The sequence below is a fragment of the Odocoileus virginianus genome, chromosome 4, assembly GCF_023699985.2.
Source record: "Odocoileus virginianus isolate 20LAN1187 ecotype Illinois chromosome 4, Ovbor_1.2, whole genome shotgun sequence".
NCBI classification, from domain to species: domain Eukaryota; kingdom Metazoa; phylum Chordata; class Mammalia; order Artiodactyla; family Cervidae; genus Odocoileus; species Odocoileus virginianus.
The window spans coordinates 90,856,281-90,875,983 of record NC_069677.1 but is presented as its reverse complement, the minus strand read 5'-3'; the positions used below and the strand labels follow the sequence as shown (position 1 = coordinate 90,875,983).

The window sequence follows — 19,703 nt, the reverse complement described above, 5'->3', positions numbered from 1 at the left end:
ATCATGTAGTAGAATGTCTTGCTGAGTTAATTGAAACTGCAGAGATTATATAAATGGTATTAATGAACTTTGACTGCCTGATGCCTCAGCTTTAATAAAGACTGCTTGGTGGGCTAAATGAACACAGGCAGATAAAAGAACAGGTTCAATTTTGTGAGCCTACAGGCTGTTGATGAGAAAAACTTTGTTACCTTTATTTTCAACTGACATGAGTTTGGAGTGCAGTGACTGCTGAGGACCCAGCAGTGAACAAGGCTGTGAGCAGAAACACTGAGGTGGGGACGGGAACAAAACACAGACTCTGGGAACCAAGACTGTACCGAGGGCGCATGTATGCACTGCTGTTTTGTTACGTCTTATCAGATTCACAGCACATTGAATTTATTATCGTTCTTTCCAGATTTCTTTTAAAGATGTCTATTTGGTTGTCAATTGTAATTAGTAATCAGATTTTACTAGTCTAGAATTGAGAGTAAGATCAACAATTTTTTCCAAGTCTGTTTTAGAAAAATGTACCTAGTTTAGTTGGATGTGAACCCTGAATGTGTAAAAGGCTGTCTTAGTGGTATTCAGGGGATTCTGTATTTTACAGTTTTCCATTGTACAGAAAGCATTTTTTTTATTGATGGGAAATACTGAAGTATAATTCAGTACAGTTCTTTTCCATCTTTCATCATATTGTAGCTTTTACCAATGTGTTGATAAGTGAAAGATGTACCGCTCTAGTGGAAGCTGTTTCATTCACCCAGTCACTATGCAATGAGCTCCTTGTATATGCTGAGCATATGGTAGGAGCTGGGTTTTCCTCGGTATATGTGCAGATGTGTATCACTTGCCGAGTTGATAACCATGCAGCACTTCCATACTCATTGCATCATGTGTTTTGCTATCTCAATCACAGGCTCCATGATGGTTGGGAGGTGCTCACTCTGTTCATGTTAGTGTTCTCAATACATCGTAGGTAGTTAACGGACAGTGTTTGGAATAAATGAAGGTAAATGCTGTATGGGCAGATGGAGACTCTGGAGAGAGGTCACAGAAAGTAGAGGGGAGAGAACATTCAAAGAAAGTGGGATGATGCATTTAGGCAAGAGCCGTTTCTTACTAAACCATCCATGAATAGTTTCAGACAACATATTGAAGGGAAACGTCAGTCTGGAGATCACTGACCCTGCCGCCCACGACTAAATCCTGGTAATCAACCTAATAGAAACTATGCAGTTTTACAGATTTTTGGACTGGAAAATCTGGTATTCTTAGAAATAATCTATTTTATTCAAGTTAATACAATCACAGTAAAAAATAGTTTTTGTATAGCATTTTCTGTAACTAAATTACATTTTCATCTGGATGATAAAAGTTATTAGAATAGGCAAAATAGTTTTGAAGAAAAGAATAGAAAATATGGGGAAGTGGAGTATTTTACAGCTCAAATCATGACAGTAGTAAAGTTCTTGTTAAGAATGTATAAAGTAGTAGAATACCAGTAAAAACAAACCCAGAAAAAATGAAAGCCAAAATTCAGTTTGTGATAAAGATGACATTTCAGAACTCTTGGGAAAAGATGGATTATTCAGTAGATGAGGATTACTCAATAAATTAATTTAACTCTTAGGGAGAGGAAAATACATATTTATTCTTCGGGGCAAAAAAATTCCAGATGGGTAAGGAATTAACTGTAAGAAAAGAACTTGTAATTTAACTTAATCTCAATATGATGGTTTCTTTGGCATGAAAGCAAAGGAAATTATAAAAGATGATTTATTGATTTGACCATTTTTAACGTATATAGTTTCACTTTGACATGAGATAGCTTCAAAATTAAAAGGCAAGTTATAATCATGGGAAGGTATTTGTAACAAAAATGACCAAGGGTTAATTTTGTGAATTGCTGAAGAAATATTGCAAATCATTGGGGAAAAGGAAACTCTTCATTAAGAGAAAATGGGCAATTCATTAAATAAAAATGGCCACTAAAACGTTTGTGTTCAATCTCACCAGCATTTACGTAAGTTAAAACAACTATTTGTAAAATTTGATGGGATTTTTTAAAAACACTACAAATAAAGATGAGAGTATATGAGATGGTTGGGGAGTTTTATGCCTTAAAGTGAGGGGATTGTTTCTAAAGGGTAGGTTAACTGTATTTATCAAATATCTTAACTCATTTACCCGGAAAGTTTACTTCTAGGGAGTTTATCCCAAGGAAACCACCAGAAATAAGCAAAAAGATTACCTCAAGGATATCTATCTCAGTTTTTCTTTCTTTTTTGGCCTTCCCCCCTTTCTTTTTTGGTGTTTTTGTTTGCTTGCTTTTGCTTTTCTGTAGTTCTCTACAATAAGCAGCTTTTACTTTCACGATTAAAAGTATGTCACTTGGTTTTTGGAATAATTTGAGATTATTCCAGAATAATAAGCCCCTGATAATGTTTTTAAACCACTTTAGCAACTCTTCATTCTTTCTGGGTCTCTATCAAGTTCTTCTAAGGAGCAGTCTTTTCAAGATTTGTTTAGTAGGTGATGTTTACCTAACAGGATTAAAGCGATGTGTGGTAATTTGTCCTAAATCACAAGTAAATTGTCAGTGGATCCTAAATTTTTTTGTAAGAATGCCATTAAGCCCTTCTGATTGAGCGCTGGTGATGTTGTCAGTGACCTCTGACCGAGTCTCCTTCTGGGTTACTTAGTGGCCAGACCTGCTGGACTGGTGCAGAGGGCCTTGTGGCTGTCTCTCACAGGAGGCTTTCTGTAATCCCATTAGCAAAGAGAGGAGATTTTATTGTTATTTCCTGAGAAGGTGGGGTTTTGTGTTGTCTTTTTGCAAGAGATCATCGTAGATAAAAGGAAAATAGTAATTGACTCACTTTAAAAGGCAGAAAAGAGTATAATCTATTTTTAACTTGCAAAAATATGCTTTTTATGCCTAAGTAGGGGGAAAAAATCTCAATTGATCTGAAATATCTTATTTTTTCACAATAATGGATAAATAATGGATTTTTATAATAACCTTCGAAAGGCAACTTAGTAATTAATACCTTTTTGTTTCTATGTCTATTTATGTAATCCATAGATGAACAGAATATAAGGACAAAGAAAATTATATTGGTGAAATCACTAAATAAATTGAAAAGTAACCTTATAGTTGAAATAGGAAAAAAAAATTATGGCCATCTTGACTTAAACATCTTTAAGATTTTTACTTTGAAAACTTTGTTTTTCCTCATACCTGCTAAAGATTATTTCTTTTATTATCCAACGTTTCCAGCTAGCTGACTTCAGCTCTTCCTAAATCTACAGACATCCTAATTTTGAGCCATTATATAATGAAAACATTGGATGTAATTTCCTTAGGTCTTCAGTTCTTAGTTGCCCTTCTTACTACAGATCTTTACACTGTAGCTCATGATTATAATTTGCATAAATGAAATTCATATTTATGAGTACAGATTCTGAAGCAACTGACAGGTGCAAGGTTGTCTACCATGCCAATTTATTGTTTGTTGTGTTATTTAAAAGAGAGCTCCTCTCCATGTTTTAAAGAATACGTTCTGTGGTTGAATTGGAGTCAAATTCTAAAACTAAATCTCATTTTGTAGTTTCTTACGTTTTTGCTTCTTTGTATAATATGGAGATGCTGGCGGTGGGGGTCAGCTGCAGGGATTTTGGCTGAGCCTGTTCTGTCCACTGGTGAATTCTCAGCATCCGCCCCCTCCTTTCTCGGGCTCTGTTTCAGGGGATGCACGAGCTGCTGGCTCCTATCGTCTTCACCCTCCACTGCGACCACCAGGCCTTTCTCCATGCCAGTGAGTCTGCGCAGCCCAGGCAAGTTTTTATGGGAGCTCCATCTATTTTTCAACCCTGCTGTAATCTTCTTTTTAACCTCAACATGTTTTGCATTGAAGATTTTGTAAATTGTAAGCATTTGTGGTTCATGTGGCTGATTTTTAATTCCACTTAGTAATTGTAATCCTATTTCAGCTATGGGGAAACTTGGAATTCTAAATATTTTTGCAAGTCTCAGAGCTGTACTAAAGAAAGACATATATCTAATGGATCAGGAAGAGACTTTTGTCGCAGTGGCGAAGTGCTAAGTTAATACTCATGCGTTCCATTCTGCAGTGACCTGTTCTCTCACTCTAAGCTGTAAGAGAACCTATTCTGAGACGCATTTTGTCCTCCCCAGATCCAGCTCAGTGCAGTTCATAAACAGAATAGTTTCACAAAGAACCCCAGTTTAAAGAAACACAAATGAATTCCCATGTTTTTAGATACATTATTATTTCCAGCAAATAACTTCGGAAATTGTATTTAACTTAGGCTGATTGTTAGAATTTATTTTCTAATTTAAGATACCCTGACTAGGTGGGCAAGAGAAGCGGCCGGGAGGCGTCTTGGGAGAGGAGAGCCTCGGGACTCTAAGCCCTCAGGAGTGCTCGAAGGCTGGCCCCTCTCTGCGCAGGAGACAGAGTTCGAGTGTAGCCTTTCATCTGTGCATACAGTCTTTATTAATCAGAAGTAGCTGTCCATTTTGCTGAACATACATTAGGGCATTCGTCAAATCAGCTTTAGTTCACTATTTCGTAGGTTTGTCTTTCCTCGCTCCTTGGAGTTTTCTAGTTACACTGAATGTGTTGGAGAATTTCTTGGATCTGACTATAATAACCACATCTTAACTGCCATTGCCTCAGTTACTCTAAGTGTGATAAGGATGCGATTAGTTAGTCTTGAGATTCTGTTTGCATGCCAGTTTTATCTTTGTAAAAATGTATATGCAGACTATACTTCATAGAGGAGTATACACGATTGAAAGTAGCTTTTGAAAAAACAGCTTTTAAATGGATTGGGCATGCTTCTTTAAGAGTTTCAGTCCTTAATAAAATAAGCAGCACTAGAGTAGATTTGGAGCAGGTCACTGATTGATATTAAAACATGTTTAAACTAGAAGCCATTGAAGGAAAATAAATCAATATTTTGATATGGGATATATGACCAGTAATTACATATTTTCTTGTTTCATTTGGACAACTGATAGATTATTGTGGAGCAATCAATTGATTTTAGATCAGGCACATTCAAAGAATGTATTGTCAAATTCAGCATTTGTTGTTTGGAATAATTAGATAGTTACATCACTGTGGTAGAGACAGGGAGCTAATTTGTTTTCATTTCTTTATAGAAAGAAACATTTCATATGTTAATGGAGTTGCTCTTTTTATTTAAAAAAGGCTAATGTTTTTTCATTTACACATTATATAAAAGTTGGCTTATGAGTATAGAATAAGGCAACCTCTGCATCTTTTTCAATTAAAAAATTACACATTCTGATTGCTTGTATTGCTGTTTTAAGTGAGGAAATGAAAACTCTCCTGAACCCTGAATATCTGGAACATGATGCCTAGTAAGTACAAAAACTTTTCTGTTATTTTTATTTTTTATGCCATTTTTACCTTAATGAAGATTTAACATTAACGTTATATTATTTTTCTGATTTTTAGTGCCATGTTCTCACAGCTTATGGAAACTGCTGAACCTTGGTTTTCTACTTTTGAGCATGATGGTCAAAAGGTAATTATAATACAAATATTTTCAATGTATTTGAGGGAACAAATGATTTCAGTAAATAAAAGTGTAAAATTAAAGAACAAAAGCCATTATTACTGCTATAAAAACAAATATATAAAAACGCCTGTGAAATAAGTTTGAACTGGGGTTCTAAATCATGCCTCTAATTATTGACAGATTTACAAAGGTAATATAAAAATTTTCATGTAAATAAAATAGGAACTTTCTTTAATATGTGTGTATATTATGCATGCAATATAATTTCTTAAAAATTGCTATAAATTTTGAATGAGAAGCGTATTTATCTACTTGATTTGTGCTGTCCTGGTGAGTAGACAGGCCCTGAAGTATATAGGTAAACTGTATCAAGTAGGTTGTTTTACTAATGCATCACTAAATTGAATTTTTATGTTTAGCGTCAATAATATTTATCCTTAGTCTCTCTCACCTTTATTCTTTAACTGTAATTTTTGTGAAATGATATACCATGGCATTCACCTTTTTAAAGTGTACAATTTAGAGGTTTTTAATAGATTCACAGAGTTGGTGCCTGCATCTGCACTTTCTAATTTCAAAACGTTTCAGCACCCTAGAAGGAAATCCTGCCCGCATTAGCAGTCACTCCTCATTTCCCCCTCCCGAGAACCTCTGGCATCGCTAATCTAGCCTCTGTTTCTTTGAACTTGCTCTTCTGGACCTTGCATGTAAATGAAATCATACAGTATGTGACCTTTGTGACTGTCTGTTTTGACCTAGCGTAGTGTTTTCACTACTCAGGACATAGCGTGTATCAGTACTTCATCCCTTTTCATGGCTGAGTAATGTTTCCTTGCATACATATATGTCACATTTTATTTTTCGATACGTCGGTTGGTAGACATTTGGGTTCTCTTCACTTTTTAACTATTAAAAATAATGTTGCTCTGAACATTTGTGTACAAACTTTTTGTGAACATATGTTTTCATTTCTCTTGGCATACCTCTGGGAGTGGAATTGCCAAATTAACTGTCATTTTAAACAAACATATATGCTAACTTAGGGATCATTCTGGCCTTTTCATTTTTATTGCACAATATTGGGAAAATTGCAAATTATTCTGACAAGGTCTGTTGTGTTAAGAGTTTTGGGTATATTATTTTCTATATGACTGATTTTTTTTATGTTTGTATAATTGAATGTGTTCTGGTTAGAAACCATCTATTACTCAGTTCTTTCACTTTATCTCTTAGCCAATGAAATGGATAACTAATGCTTTTTATGCCTTTGGTCGAGGTCAGGATGAACTAGTGCCTGCAGGCCAGTTTGGCCTGCCATCTGTTTTTGTACAGCTTGTGAGTTAAAAATGGCTTTTACATTATTAAATGGTTGAAAAAATAATCAAAAGAGAAATAATTTTTTTTTTTTTGAGAAATAATATTTTGTGACATGTGAATTACATGGAACTCGAATTTCCATGTCCATAAAAAAAGTTTTGTTGGGATACAGCCATGTCTGTTTGTTTACTTTCTGTCTTCAGCTCCTTTCTCATTACAAAGGCAGAGGTGGGTGATGGCAGCCTGGACTGTGTGGCTTGGAAAGCGTCAAACATTTACAGTTTTTGCAGAGAAAGTTTGTCAAGTCCTAGCCTAAGTGATGAAGTCTTCCTCCAGCAATATATCACCATGCTCTGTTCTGTAAGGATTATTAGAGGGGAAGCGTGCTGTAATACAGCACATGTGATGAACAGTATATTTTCAGCAGGTGATTTGGTGAAGACATAGACTTATGTGAACGTCAGATTTTGAGCAGAGTATTTGAATACAATTAATTATAGGCCTCATGATCATTTTACACAGTGGTCATTTTGTGTTTTATAACTGATTCAGAGTATCTGAGACACTGAATGATAAACTGTGAGGGCTGCCAGTTCTTACTTTTACTTATCCACGTTGCTTTCACTGAATCATATGAAAATGGCTAAGACTACACAAAGACACACTCAGAGAACACATAGATGTGACCTCTGAGAATTTGTATCAGTTACTTGTGTGTATCAGTGCATCATGTGTTCCTGAAAAGCATATCTAGTGAATCCCTTTTTCACCCTACCCTTTGTCTTCTATTTCATGATTCTGTCATCTTTTAAAGAAGAAAGTTGAGAAATTAATATACCCCTCTTTCAGGTCTTCTGATTCTATGGAAAATTCAGTTATATCACTTTGCATGCTGCATCGTTCAGTGACGTACTTTTTATAAGCCTTTCGTGATGAAGGAAGCAATGTGTTGCTTTACATAGTGGTATGAAATCATTATCTCACCGTAATTACTCACTTTGTGGCCTGGCATGATCTGTAAAACACACTTTGCATGCCACTAATAAGTGGTTAGAAAAGTTCTGTAGTTTTATTGGTAGTTGTGTTTGTCTCATCAAATGAAATGAGACAATCGCAGCTTTATGTTAAATGTAGGTAGCATTCTTTATCGTAAGAAATCCTGAAGATAAGTGTTTTACATTAACTCTCTTGTTTTAATTTTCCTATTAGATATGCTATGCTGTTTAGCATTTAAATAACCAGAGAGATTGCTTTCAAGTTTTTTAAATTTAAGAGATTTTATTATATTAGGTTGGTGCAACTGTAATTGCGGTTTCTAACTGGGAATTTTAAATCATTATAATTAGGGTCAAACACAACTTTATTCATCAAAATAGGAACCATTACAATCAACACATCTTTACCAACAAGAAATGTTTGTTTATTTCTGTAGCATAAAAATGCACACCTTGGGATTCAACAAATTCTTGGAAAGCATTTTCTGCCTTCTGCTGGTTGTGGAAGCATTTTCCTTGCAAAGAATTGTTGAGATGGTTGCTGAAGTGGTAGTCCATTGGTGAGAGGTCAGGTGAATATGGCGGGTGAGGCAGAATTTCATAGTCCAATTCGTTCCACTTTTGAAGCTCTGTTGTGGCATGTGGTTGAGCATGGTCATGGAGAAGAATTGGGCCCTTTCTGTTGACCAATACTGGCTGCAGGCGTTGCAATTTTTGGTGCATTTCATTGATTTGCTGAGCATACTTCTCAGATATAATGGCTGCGCCAGAATTCAGAGAGCTGTAGTGGATCAGACTGGCAGCAGACCACCAAACAGTGACCATGGCCTTTTTTTGGTGCAAGTTTGGCTTTGGAAAGTGTTTGGAGCTTCTTCTCAGCCCATCCACTGAGCTGGTCATTGCTGGTTGTCATATAAAGCACACTTTTTCTCTCAGAAATGGTTCATTGTTTCATAGAAAAAGAGAAGACGACCCCTCAAACTGATGGGTTTTTTGGTTTGTGGACCACTGATGAGGCATCTGGACTTCCCAGGTGCCAGTAGGGGTGAAGAACCCGCCTGCCAGTGCTGGAGACGCAAGAGAGACAGGCTGGTCATTGTCAACTTCCGATGGCCTGCCAGCATGCCCTCAGCATCAAGGCTCTCGTCTCCTTTGCAAAACTTCTAAACCACCACTGCGCTGTATGTTCGTTCACAGTTCCTGGGCCAAAGGCACTGTTGATGTTGCGAGTTGTCTTCACTGCTTTACGACTCAATTTGAACTTGAATAAGGAAATCGATTAGATTTGTTTTTTGTCTTCACATCATTTCCATGTGTGTGTGCTCAGTTGTGTCTGACTCCCTGTGGCCCATGTGCTCAGTTGTGTCTGACTCCCTGTGGCCCTATGGACTGTAGTTTGCCAGGCTCCTCTGTTCGTGGAAGTTTCTAGACAAGAATTCTGGAGCAGGTTGCCATTATCTCCAAGGGATGGGTCTTCCTGACCCAGGGATTGAACCCGGGTATCTTGTGTTTCTTGCACTGACAGATGGATTCTTTACCACTAGCACCACCTGTGAAGTCCTTACTCCTATCATTTCCTTAGTCTAAAATAAAATAAATGTAAATACCCAGCAAATAATAAGTCATTAGCATAAAAACATAAAGTGAGAAAGATATATTAAAATAATGTATACCATACCATATTTATTTAAATACATATCAAATGGCAAAGTTCAGTAATGCAAAATTGCAAATACTTTTGCACCAACCTAATGAAGTATTCTGTTAGGGGACATCTTTTTAAGTTACAGCATCCTGTTATTTGAAGAGAGTATATTGGATGTTACAAAATCAGGAAAAAGAGTTTTGGATATACTATTTTTATAATAAATGATGGCAATATGGAGGTTTCCCTTTCTCTTTTATATACAAATTAGCAATGAGTTGAGCTCTAAATATTAATGTAGTCTTCTGACCTTTGAACCTAAATACACTAAGGCAGGCACTGTAGAAAGTCTAAAGGGCTGTGTTTCATTTTAAGACTTGAAATGATCCTGGGCAGCCAGATGGAGCCCCTTCCCGTAAGCTTCCTCTGTCCTGACACAAGCCCCTCCCCTCCTCTCTCCTGTGTTTTCTGCTGCCCTGCCTAGTCAGGACTCGAGGGAGAATTCCAGGCTCTTTTTTTGTGTAGTTCTTTCTCCCAAATGTGCAGGCAAGAGCTTCACCCTCTTTATGTCGCTGAATCTGGTCCAGTGACAGAAAGCTGATCCTTCTTTTAGAGATCTCACAGTTTGGGAGGCAGATAAGTAAGAAAGCAGGGAAGAGCAGACTGAACTGGGACTGGACATGGAGCCAAAGCTGACAGCACAGGTTGGGGCCGCCAGGGATACACTGGGGGAGCTTCACGGGGAGAGTGGCAGCCCAGGCTTCCTGCACGCACAGTGAGAGCAGGCTGACCGCGTGAGGGGCAGACTGCCACCCTGGCCAAAGAGTCTGCATTGTTCGTTTTCCCTGGAGTGAAAATAACGAGGAGCTCTTAAAAATGTCTAAGGAGGGACTCTGCCATCTTGTGACTTGTATGAAAAGGCAAAAAGATAACGACACTGAAAGATGAATTCGCCAGGTCGGTGGGTACCCAATATGCTACTGGAGAAGAGTGGGGAAATAAGTCCAGAAAGAATGAAGGGGCTGAGCCAGAGTGAAAACAGCACCCAGTTGTGGATGTGTCTGGTGATGGACGTAAAGTCTGATGCTGTAAACAGCAATATTGCATAGGAACCTGGAATGTTAGGTCCATGAATCAAGGCAAATTGGAAGTGGTCAAACAGGAGATGGCAAGAGTGAACATTGACATTTTAGGAATCAGTGAACCAAAATGGACCAGAATGGGTGAATTTAACTCAGATGACCATTACATCTACTACTGTGGGCAGGAATCCCTTAGAAGAAATAGATTAGCCTTCCTAGTCAACAAAAGAGTCTGAAATGTGATACTTGGATGCAGTCTCAAAAACAACAGAATGATCTGTTTATTTCCAAGGCAAGCCATTCAACATCACAGTAATGCAAGTCTGTGCCCTAGCTACTAATACCAAAGAAGCTGAAATTGAATGGTTCTATGAAGACCTACAAGACCCTAGAACTAACACCCCAAAAAAGATGTCCTTCTCATCAGGGGAGACTAGAATGCAAAAGTAGGAAGTCAAGATATACCTGGAGTAACAGGCAAGTTTGGCCTGGGATACAAAACGAAGCAGGGCAAAAAAACTAACAGTTTTACCAAGAGAATGCACTGGTCATGGTAAACACCCTCTTCCAAAAACACAAGAGATAACTCTACACATGGACATCACCAGGTGGTCAATACAAAAATCAGATTGATTATATTCTTTGCAGTTTAATATGGAGAAGCTCTATACACTCAGTAAAGTCAAGACTGGGAGCTGACTGTGGCTCAGATCATGAACTCCCTATTGCAAAACTCAGAGTTAAATTGAAGAAAGTAGGGAAAACCACTAGACCATTCATGTAAGACCTAAATAAAATCCCTTAACAATTATGCAGTAGAAGTGACAAACAAATTCAAGGGATCAGATCTGATAGAATGCCTGAAGAACTATGGACGAAGGTTTTTAACATTGTACAGGAGGCAGTGATCAAACCCATCCCCAAGAATAAGAAACACAAATAGGCAAATTGGTTGTCTTGAGGAGGCCGTACAAATAGCTGAGAAAAGAAGAGAAGCTAAAGGCAAAGGAGAAAAGGAAACATATACCCATCTGAATGCAGAGTTCCAAAGAATAGCAAGGCTAATTAAGAAAGTCTTCCTCAGTGATCAATGCCAAGTAATAGAGGAAAACAATAGAATCAGAAAGACTAGAGGTCTCTTCAAGAAAATTAGAGATGCCTAGGAAACATTTCATGCAAAGATGGGCACAATAAAGGACAGAAACGGCATAGACCTAACAGAAGCAGAAGAAGAGGTGGCAAGAATACACAGAAGAATTATTCAAAAAAGATCTTCATGACCCAGATGACCATGATGCTGTGCTCACTCACCTAGAGTCAGACATCCTGGAGTGACAAATCGAGTGGGCCTTAGAAAGCATCACTATACAAACAAAGCTAGTGGAGGTGATGGAATTCCAGTTGAGCTATTTCAAATTCTAAAAATGATGCTGTGAAAGTACTGCACTCAATATGCCAGCAATTTGGGAAAATTCAGAAAGCCACGAGCCTGAAAAAGGTCAGTTTTCATTCCAATCCCAAAGAAGGACAATGCCAAAGAATGTTCAAACTACCACACAGTTGTAGTCACCTACATGCTAACAAAGTAATGCTCAAACTTCTTCAAGCTTGGCTTCAACAGTATGTGAACTGAGAACTTCCAGAACTTCCAACTTTTCAAGCTGGATTTAGAAAAGGCAGAGGAACCAGAGATCAAATTGCCAACATCGCTGAATCATAGACAAAGCAAGAGAATTCCAGTGAAATATCTACTTCTGCTTCATTGACTTCGCTACAGCCTTTGACTATGTGATCACGTCAAACTGTGGAAAATTCCTAAAAAGATGAGAATACAAGACCTCCTTACCTGCCTCCTGAGAAATCTGCATGCAAAGCAAGAAGCAATAGGTAGAACAGGACATGGAACAAGGGACTGGTTCCAAATCGGGAAAGGAGTACATCAAGGCTGTATATTGTCACCCTACGTATTTAACTTCTCTGCAGAGTGCATCATGCGAAATGCCAGACTGGACGAAGCACAAGCTGGAATCAAGATTGCAGTCAGCTATGCAGATGACACCACCCTTATGACAGAAAGTGAAGAGGAGCTAAGGGGTCTCTTGATGAAAGTAAAAGAGGAGAGTGAAAAAGTTGGCTTAAAATTCAGCATTCAAAAAGCTAAAATTGTGGCATCTGGTCCCATTGCTTCATGACAAATAGATGGGGAAGCAGTGGAAACAATGAGAGAGTTTATTTTTGGGGGCTCCAAGATCACTGCAGATGGTGACTACAGCCATGAAATTAAAAGATGCTTACTCCTTGGAAGCCAAGCTATGACAAACCTAGACAGCATATTAAATAGCAGAGACATTACTCCATCTAGTCAAAGCTATGTTTTTTCCAGTAGTCATGTATGGACGTGAGAGTTGGACCATAAAGAAAGCTGATTGCTGAAAAATTGATGCTTTTGAACTGTGGTGTTGAAGAAGACTCTTGAGACTCCTTTGGACAGCAGGGAGGTCAAATCAGTCATATCTACAGGAAATCAGTCCTGAATATTCATTGGAAGGACTGATGCTGAAGCTGAAACTCTAATACTTCGGCCACCTGATACGAAGAGCTCACTCACTGGAAAAGTACCTGATGCTGGGAAAGATTGAGGGCATGCAAAGGCAACAACAGAGAAAGAGATGATTGGATGGCCCTACCAGCTCAATGCCATGAGTTTGAGCAAATTCTGGGAGTTAGTGATGGTAGGGTGACCTGATGTTCTGCAGTCCATGGGGTCGCAAAGAGTCAGACATGGCTGAATGACTGAACTGAAGTGAACTGATCATCAAACTTGAGGGGGCAGCTAAAGTTTTCATGAAAGCACTGCACGGAGTTAGAGATCTGTCTTTCCTGGTACAGGGTATGGGGTGGCAGGAAGGGAAGTCATCCTGCCCGTGTAGATTTTTTGTTTAAGTTGGCTACACTTTTGGTTTGGAGAATTTAAAAATCTTCCTACCTAGCTGTTTTTTTGTGTGTTGTTTTGAGATTTAAGTTTTATTTTTTTAATTCATTTTTAACTGAAGGGTAACTACCCTGCATTGTTGTGCCAGTCTCTGCCCTGTCCACCGTGACTCCCCTCCCCTCACCCGTCTCCCCTTCCCATCCTCTAGGTTGTCACAGATTACTGTCTGCCCAGCTGTTTAAATTGATCAAGGACATTCAGAGAAAGCCTTCTTTTCTAGTATTAGTGTACTTTATTTCTTGACTTTTTAAAAATTGTTTTAATAACTCAAAAGTAAGACAGTTTTCAATTACTCTTTTTTTTTCCGCATTTAATTCTTATGCCACAAGGAGCATGTTTTCCTCAGAGTGTTTACTTAGGTAGTGTGGGTGCTGAGACACGCTGGCCACAGACAGAGAGACTAGATCGACTACTGTAGCCAGAATTGTCTTAAAAGACTGAATGTCACCAAAGAAACTGTTCAAGGGAACCCAATTAGAACATATTTTAGATTTTTCCTGGCCTTTACTTTATGAACACCGTCATTTGTGTGGCAATCAGTTTATTACTCCACATTTTAAGCGTTTGTCCTGAGTTGATTAAAGTAGTAGTTGGTTCTACTTTAAACTTCCATTGATAAATACTTTCAAGAATCATGGCCTTGTATTTGTTAATTTCACCCTGAAATAATACCTGTTCCATTTTTCCCGTGTTTAGGGGAAAGAAGCCCTGATGCCTCCTATCCCCTTTGCTAGACCACAGGATTTGGGGCCAACAATTGCTATTGTTGCTAAAGTCAACCAGATCCAGGATCAGCTACTGAAGAAGCATGATATTGAGCTTTACATGCACCTGAACAGACTAGAAATTGCACCACAGATATATGGGTTGTAAGTATTCAATTTAAATTGCAGCAGCCCCAAAGTTTGGTTTATGGTGGTTTCTGTATGTTTTGGATTCGTAGAAGCAAGAGTGCGAGCTGTCCCGGCTGTGTTTCCTTTCATCGCTCCTTTGTGTTCTGTGAGCCAGACTGCTCACTGCTTTCATAGGTCATCTTTCATCTAATATCTCCCCTTTGTTACAAAGGAAGAAGCTGAGATGTGCGGTGAAAGTGTAAGTCACTCAGTCATGTCCGACACTTTGCAACCCCATGGACTATAGCCCACCAGACTCCTCTGTCCATGGAATTCTTGAGGCAAGAATACTGAAGTGGGTTGCCGTTCCCTCATCCCAGGGATGGAACCTGGGCCTCCCGCATTGCAGGCAGATTCTTTACCATCTGAACCACCATGAAGCCTGAGGTTTGCAGTAACCTTACACACACTGAACAGTGAATCCTAATTCAGTCCAGGTGAAACTGGATCCGTAACCTGCAAAACCCAGTGCAAAATAAAAATAAATGGCTCTTTAAAAAAAATGAGTGGGGACTTCAAGATGGCAACAGCAGATCATTAAACCAAGCCTTCTGAGAAGTGCAGAGTCACACAGATTATATACATGTGAAGCAGCCCAGTACCCAGGCAATCCTGTAATATATTCGTGTTCTTTCCGCTTTATAGTGTGCTTATCTGCTCTACCCTTTGGAGTGCATTTCTAAAAGTAAGATAAATGTCTCTCACAGTAAAAATAATATATTAATCTTCTTTAGCCAGGTTTTACATCTTTTACAGTAACATTCTGTAGCAGGAGAATATGGAGCCAGTCACCAGTCACCCTTAGATGTATATGAGTGTGTGTGTGTATGTGTGTGTGTATGCATTTAGTAACTTATAATGTGAGTATGCAAATTAGCAACTTTAATAAATATGAATTAGTTGTGTAGTGCTAGAGACAACAAAAGGATCCTTTAAATTGAAATGATATGGCATTCATATCTAGTGTTGGGCATTCCCTTGGTAGATGTTTTTTGCAAATCACATCTTTCAACTATATAGAATATGGAAAATTGAGAAGGTTTTATGAGATATACATAATAGGTTCTCAATGAATATGAGTTCATTATTTCAATTAGGAAGAACCTCAAGTCATAGGTTTTGAACCAGAGCAGAAGCCATTTATTTAGACCAAAGGAAAGCATGTCAGTGAGCGTTTTCTTTATTTCCTCATGTTACAGTCTGTCACTAAAAACTACTACTTAGGTGTTCTCCTCTTGAAGCCCTGAACTCTAATTGACAACCTCTGCTCTCCTGTTTTCATGATTCCTGTTTGCAGTTTTGTGACTTAAGCTTGACTTCATTGTGGAGAGTTGCTCCATCATTCCCAGTGGAAGGGAGAAAGTTGTGGGAAACATGGGTCTTGGGCAGCACTGTAGGTTATCATCAGACTGGCATTTATCACACTTTTCAGTCTGGCTAATATATGTGTGATTATAGAATAAAAATCTGTTGTAAAATACCAAGTGGCCAGATCAGGAGGCAAATTCTATATTCTTTTCAACTATGTACCCCTTCCAGTGTTCTTGCCTGGGAAATCCCACGGACAGAGGAGCCTGGAGGGCTATAGTCCCTGGGCTCACAAAAGAGTCAGACACAAATTAGCAACTAAACTACAACAATGCGCTCAAAGAACTGGTTTATTGAAATGCAGAAGATCATTTTATAGCCTCAAAAATTGTTTTCTGGTCTAGAAATTTGTCTTAAATGTTGGAGAAAGAAACTAATGCTGGACACTTTTATCACTTCTTTGAAATGCTCTCTATTTGCTACCTCTTTGGCCGAGCTGGTGCTTTAGATTGTGGTGGTCGTGGCATGGACTTGGGTACGGTGATTTTCAGCCAGTGTGTTCTGGTTTCCTTATCAGACATTAGTTCCCATCTACTTTCTGTTCATAATGATTCATAGAACTTCTTTCACATCCAACCAGCACTTTCCCAATTAAATTCTGTGATCCCTGACATAATTACTCTTAATCTTTTTAACTTCACTCTTTAGCTGTACTAACAAATCCAGGGCTTGCAGTAACCATAGCTGACAAAGTTATCCCTTTATTTTTGTATAGATGTATTATTTAAAAATAAACAGTTTTTCATCCTTAGAGAAATCACTCATTCTCTTAATTATTCTGTATTACGTTTTGTAGTGCAAGGATTTTACTTACTTATATCACTTATTAAATTTGATTTCCTAATTTCTTTTGGTGAGGCAATGTGGTTGAGTTTCCCTATGTCTTTATGCTACCCTAAGCTGTACCACTCATCTATATATTTCCTACTGATGACTGTTAGAATGGGCACAAAGGATACTATGTGTAATATAATATGTGTAATATAAAATGGCAGTTAGAAGCATAGGCTTTGAAATGATACAGACTTATTTAACCACTCTGAGCCTTGGTTTCTTCATCTGTGAAATAGAGGTGAAAAATAGTGGTACATACTTCATGGAGTGCCTGTGAAAATTAAATCATAATATATAAAAATCATAGTGTTCAGTAGGAGATAAACATTGAGTATATGGTTAGCACTGCTTTTGTTGCCATTATCTGTCATTATCGTCGCAGAGTTAAAGATACCATGGCCCTGTCAGCATGATGTACCCTGTGATTCGTGAGCCCTTCTAGCTCTGACTTTGGCTTTCTGTGTTTTCTTCAGTAAAGCATACAAGCTTCTACTTAAGTGGAAACAGAATAGCTATCCTTTGGGTGCTTCTCAAGAAACAGCACAAAAGTGGAGTGGACTTTTAGAAACATCATAGCAGTTTGACAGAATAATTTTATCTCCTTGAACCTAATAAATAGTGTAGGTTTTATCTCATGGAAATAAATTAAAATTGTTAGTTTTGTTTTAGATCATACAAGTAACATCAATCTAAATAGCTGCTGATGCTCTCATCTGTGGCTGTGGGGAGAAAGGTTGGTGGAGAAAAGTCATTTAGCAAAATGAAATTACATCCCATGTTGAGTCCAGGTTTCTAATTTTAGCCAATCTGAGCAGTTGCATGATACATTAAAATCTAATTAAATCTTCTTTCTGATATGGCTGTCGTTATCTTTAAGAGGAAGATTGGGGACTTCCCTGGTGGCCCAGTGGCTAAGACTCCACGCTCCCAACTCAGGGGCCTGGGTTCAGTCCCTGGTCAGGGCACTAGATCCCACATGGCTGCAACTAAGAGACCAGGCACAGCCAAATAAATAAATATTTTTTTTTTGAATGAAAAAGGTTTTATAATTGCCCCATTCTGGTATTTGTGTGAGAATATATGTGGAAGTCTCCTGATGTGGCAAATATGCCGTCTATAAATGCATTTGTTGCTTTTTGTTAATAAATGTATATAACAAAATTAGAGTTAATAATTAGTGTATCCACATGAAATGTGGAACTTTTTGTTCTAGTTCTGTGAAAAATGGCATTGGTAATTTGATAGGGATCACACTGAATCTGTAGATCACATTTGGGAGTATAGTCATTTTCATAATATCGTTTCTTCCAACCCAGGAACACAGAGTACCTCTTCATCTGTTTATGTCGCCTTTGATTTCTTTCATCAGTGTCTTATAGTTTTCTGCATACAGCTCCTTTGTCTTCTTAGGCAGGTTTATTACTAGATGCTTTATTCTTTTTGTTGCAATAGTGAGTAGGATTGATTCCTTAATTTCTCTTTCTGAGTTTTCATTGTTAGTATATAGGAATGCAAGTGATTTCTGTTTATTGATTTTGTATTCTGAGACTTTGTTAAATTCACTGATTAGGTCTAGGAATTTTGTGACAATATAAGTGGTGCTGGGAAAACTGGACCAGCTACATGTGAAAGAATGAAATTAGAACACCACCTAACACCATATACAGAGATAAACTCAAAATGGATTAAAAACCTAAATGTAAGATGAGAAACTATAAAACTCTTAGAGGAAAACATAGGCAGAACCCTTCATGACATAAATCATAGCCAGATCCTCTATGACCCACCTCCTAGACTAATGGAAATAAAAACAAAAATAAAGAAATAGGACCTAATTAAACTTAAAAGATTTTACACAACAAAGGAAACTGTAAACAAGGTGAAAAGACAACCCTCAGAATGGAAGAAAATAATAGCAAATGAAACAACTGACAAGGGATTAACTTCCAAAATATACAAGCAGCTCATACAATTTGATACCAGAAAAACAATCAACTGAATCAGAAAGTCGGAAAAAGGCATAAACAGACATTTCTCCAAAGAAGGCATACAGATGGCTAATAAATACATGAAAAGATGCTCAACATCACTCATTATTAGAGAAATGCAAATAGAAACTACAGTGATGTATCTCTTCACACTAGTCAGAATGGCCATAGTCAAAAAGTCTACAATAAATGCTGGGGAGGGTGTGGAGAAAAGGGAAGGGAACCCTCTTGCACTGTTGGTGGGAATGTAAATTGATGCAGTCACTATGGAAGACGGTATGGAGATTCCTTAAAAATCTAGGAATAAAACCACCATATGACCTGAGGAAATCAAACTTGAAAACAACACATGTAACCCAGTGTCCACAGCAACACTATTTACAGTAGCTAGGACATGGAAGCAACTAGATGTCTATCAACAGATGAATGGATAAAGAAGCTGTGGTATACATATATAGATGAAATATTACTCAGGAGCACATTAAAAGGAACACATTTGAGTCAATTCTAATAAGGTAGGTGAACCTAGAGCCTGTTATACAGAGTGAAGTAAGTCAGAAAGAGAAAAACAAATACTGTATACTAAAGCATGTATATGGAGTCTAGATAGAGGGTACTGATGAAATTATTTTCAGGGCAGCAATAGAGACAGACATCATCCAGAACAGACTTAACGGACACGGCAGGGGAGGGAAGGAAGGAGAGACTGGGATGTATGGAGATTGTAACATGGAAACTTACATCACCATGTGTAAAATAGACAGCCAGTGGGAATCTGTCTGACTCAGGGAACTCTGACCAGGGCTGGAAAACGACCTGGAGGAGTGGGATGGGGAGGAAGGTGGGAGGGAGTTTCGAGAGGGAGGGGACATGTGAATACACACGGCTGGTTCATGCTGATGTTTGGTGGGAACCAACACAATTCTGTAAAGCAGTTACCCTCCAATTAAATAACAAATACATTTAAAATTTAAAAAGTAATTAGTGTAAAAATATTAAGTGTGCAAACATTGGCTAAAGTCATTCCAAA

At 38.0% G+C, this 19,703-nt stretch overlaps 1 protein-coding gene across 25 annotated transcripts in view; it reads left to right on the top strand.

Annotated features, from left to right (window-relative positions):
- The window catches only part of TBC1D5 (TBC1 domain family member 5), a 559,964-nt gene that overhangs the window by 322,040 nt on the left and 218,221 nt on the right, over window positions 1–19,703 (top strand). For all 25 annotated transcript variants that reach the window (XR_011487445.1, XM_070467024.1, XM_070467039.1 and 22 more), the window contains 4 exons: window positions 3,734–3,822; window positions 5,348–5,398; window positions 5,496–5,565; window positions 14,287–14,459. Coding sequence is in view for 24 of the 25 variants with exons in the window: in XM_070467024.1 (XP_070323125.1) it covers window positions 3,734–3,822; window positions 5,348–5,398; window positions 5,496–5,565; window positions 14,287–14,459 (383 nt within the window). In the remaining variant the exon portion in view is untranslated. The remainder of the gene's footprint in view (window positions 1–3,733; window positions 3,823–5,347; window positions 5,399–5,495; window positions 5,566–14,286; window positions 14,460–19,703) is intronic.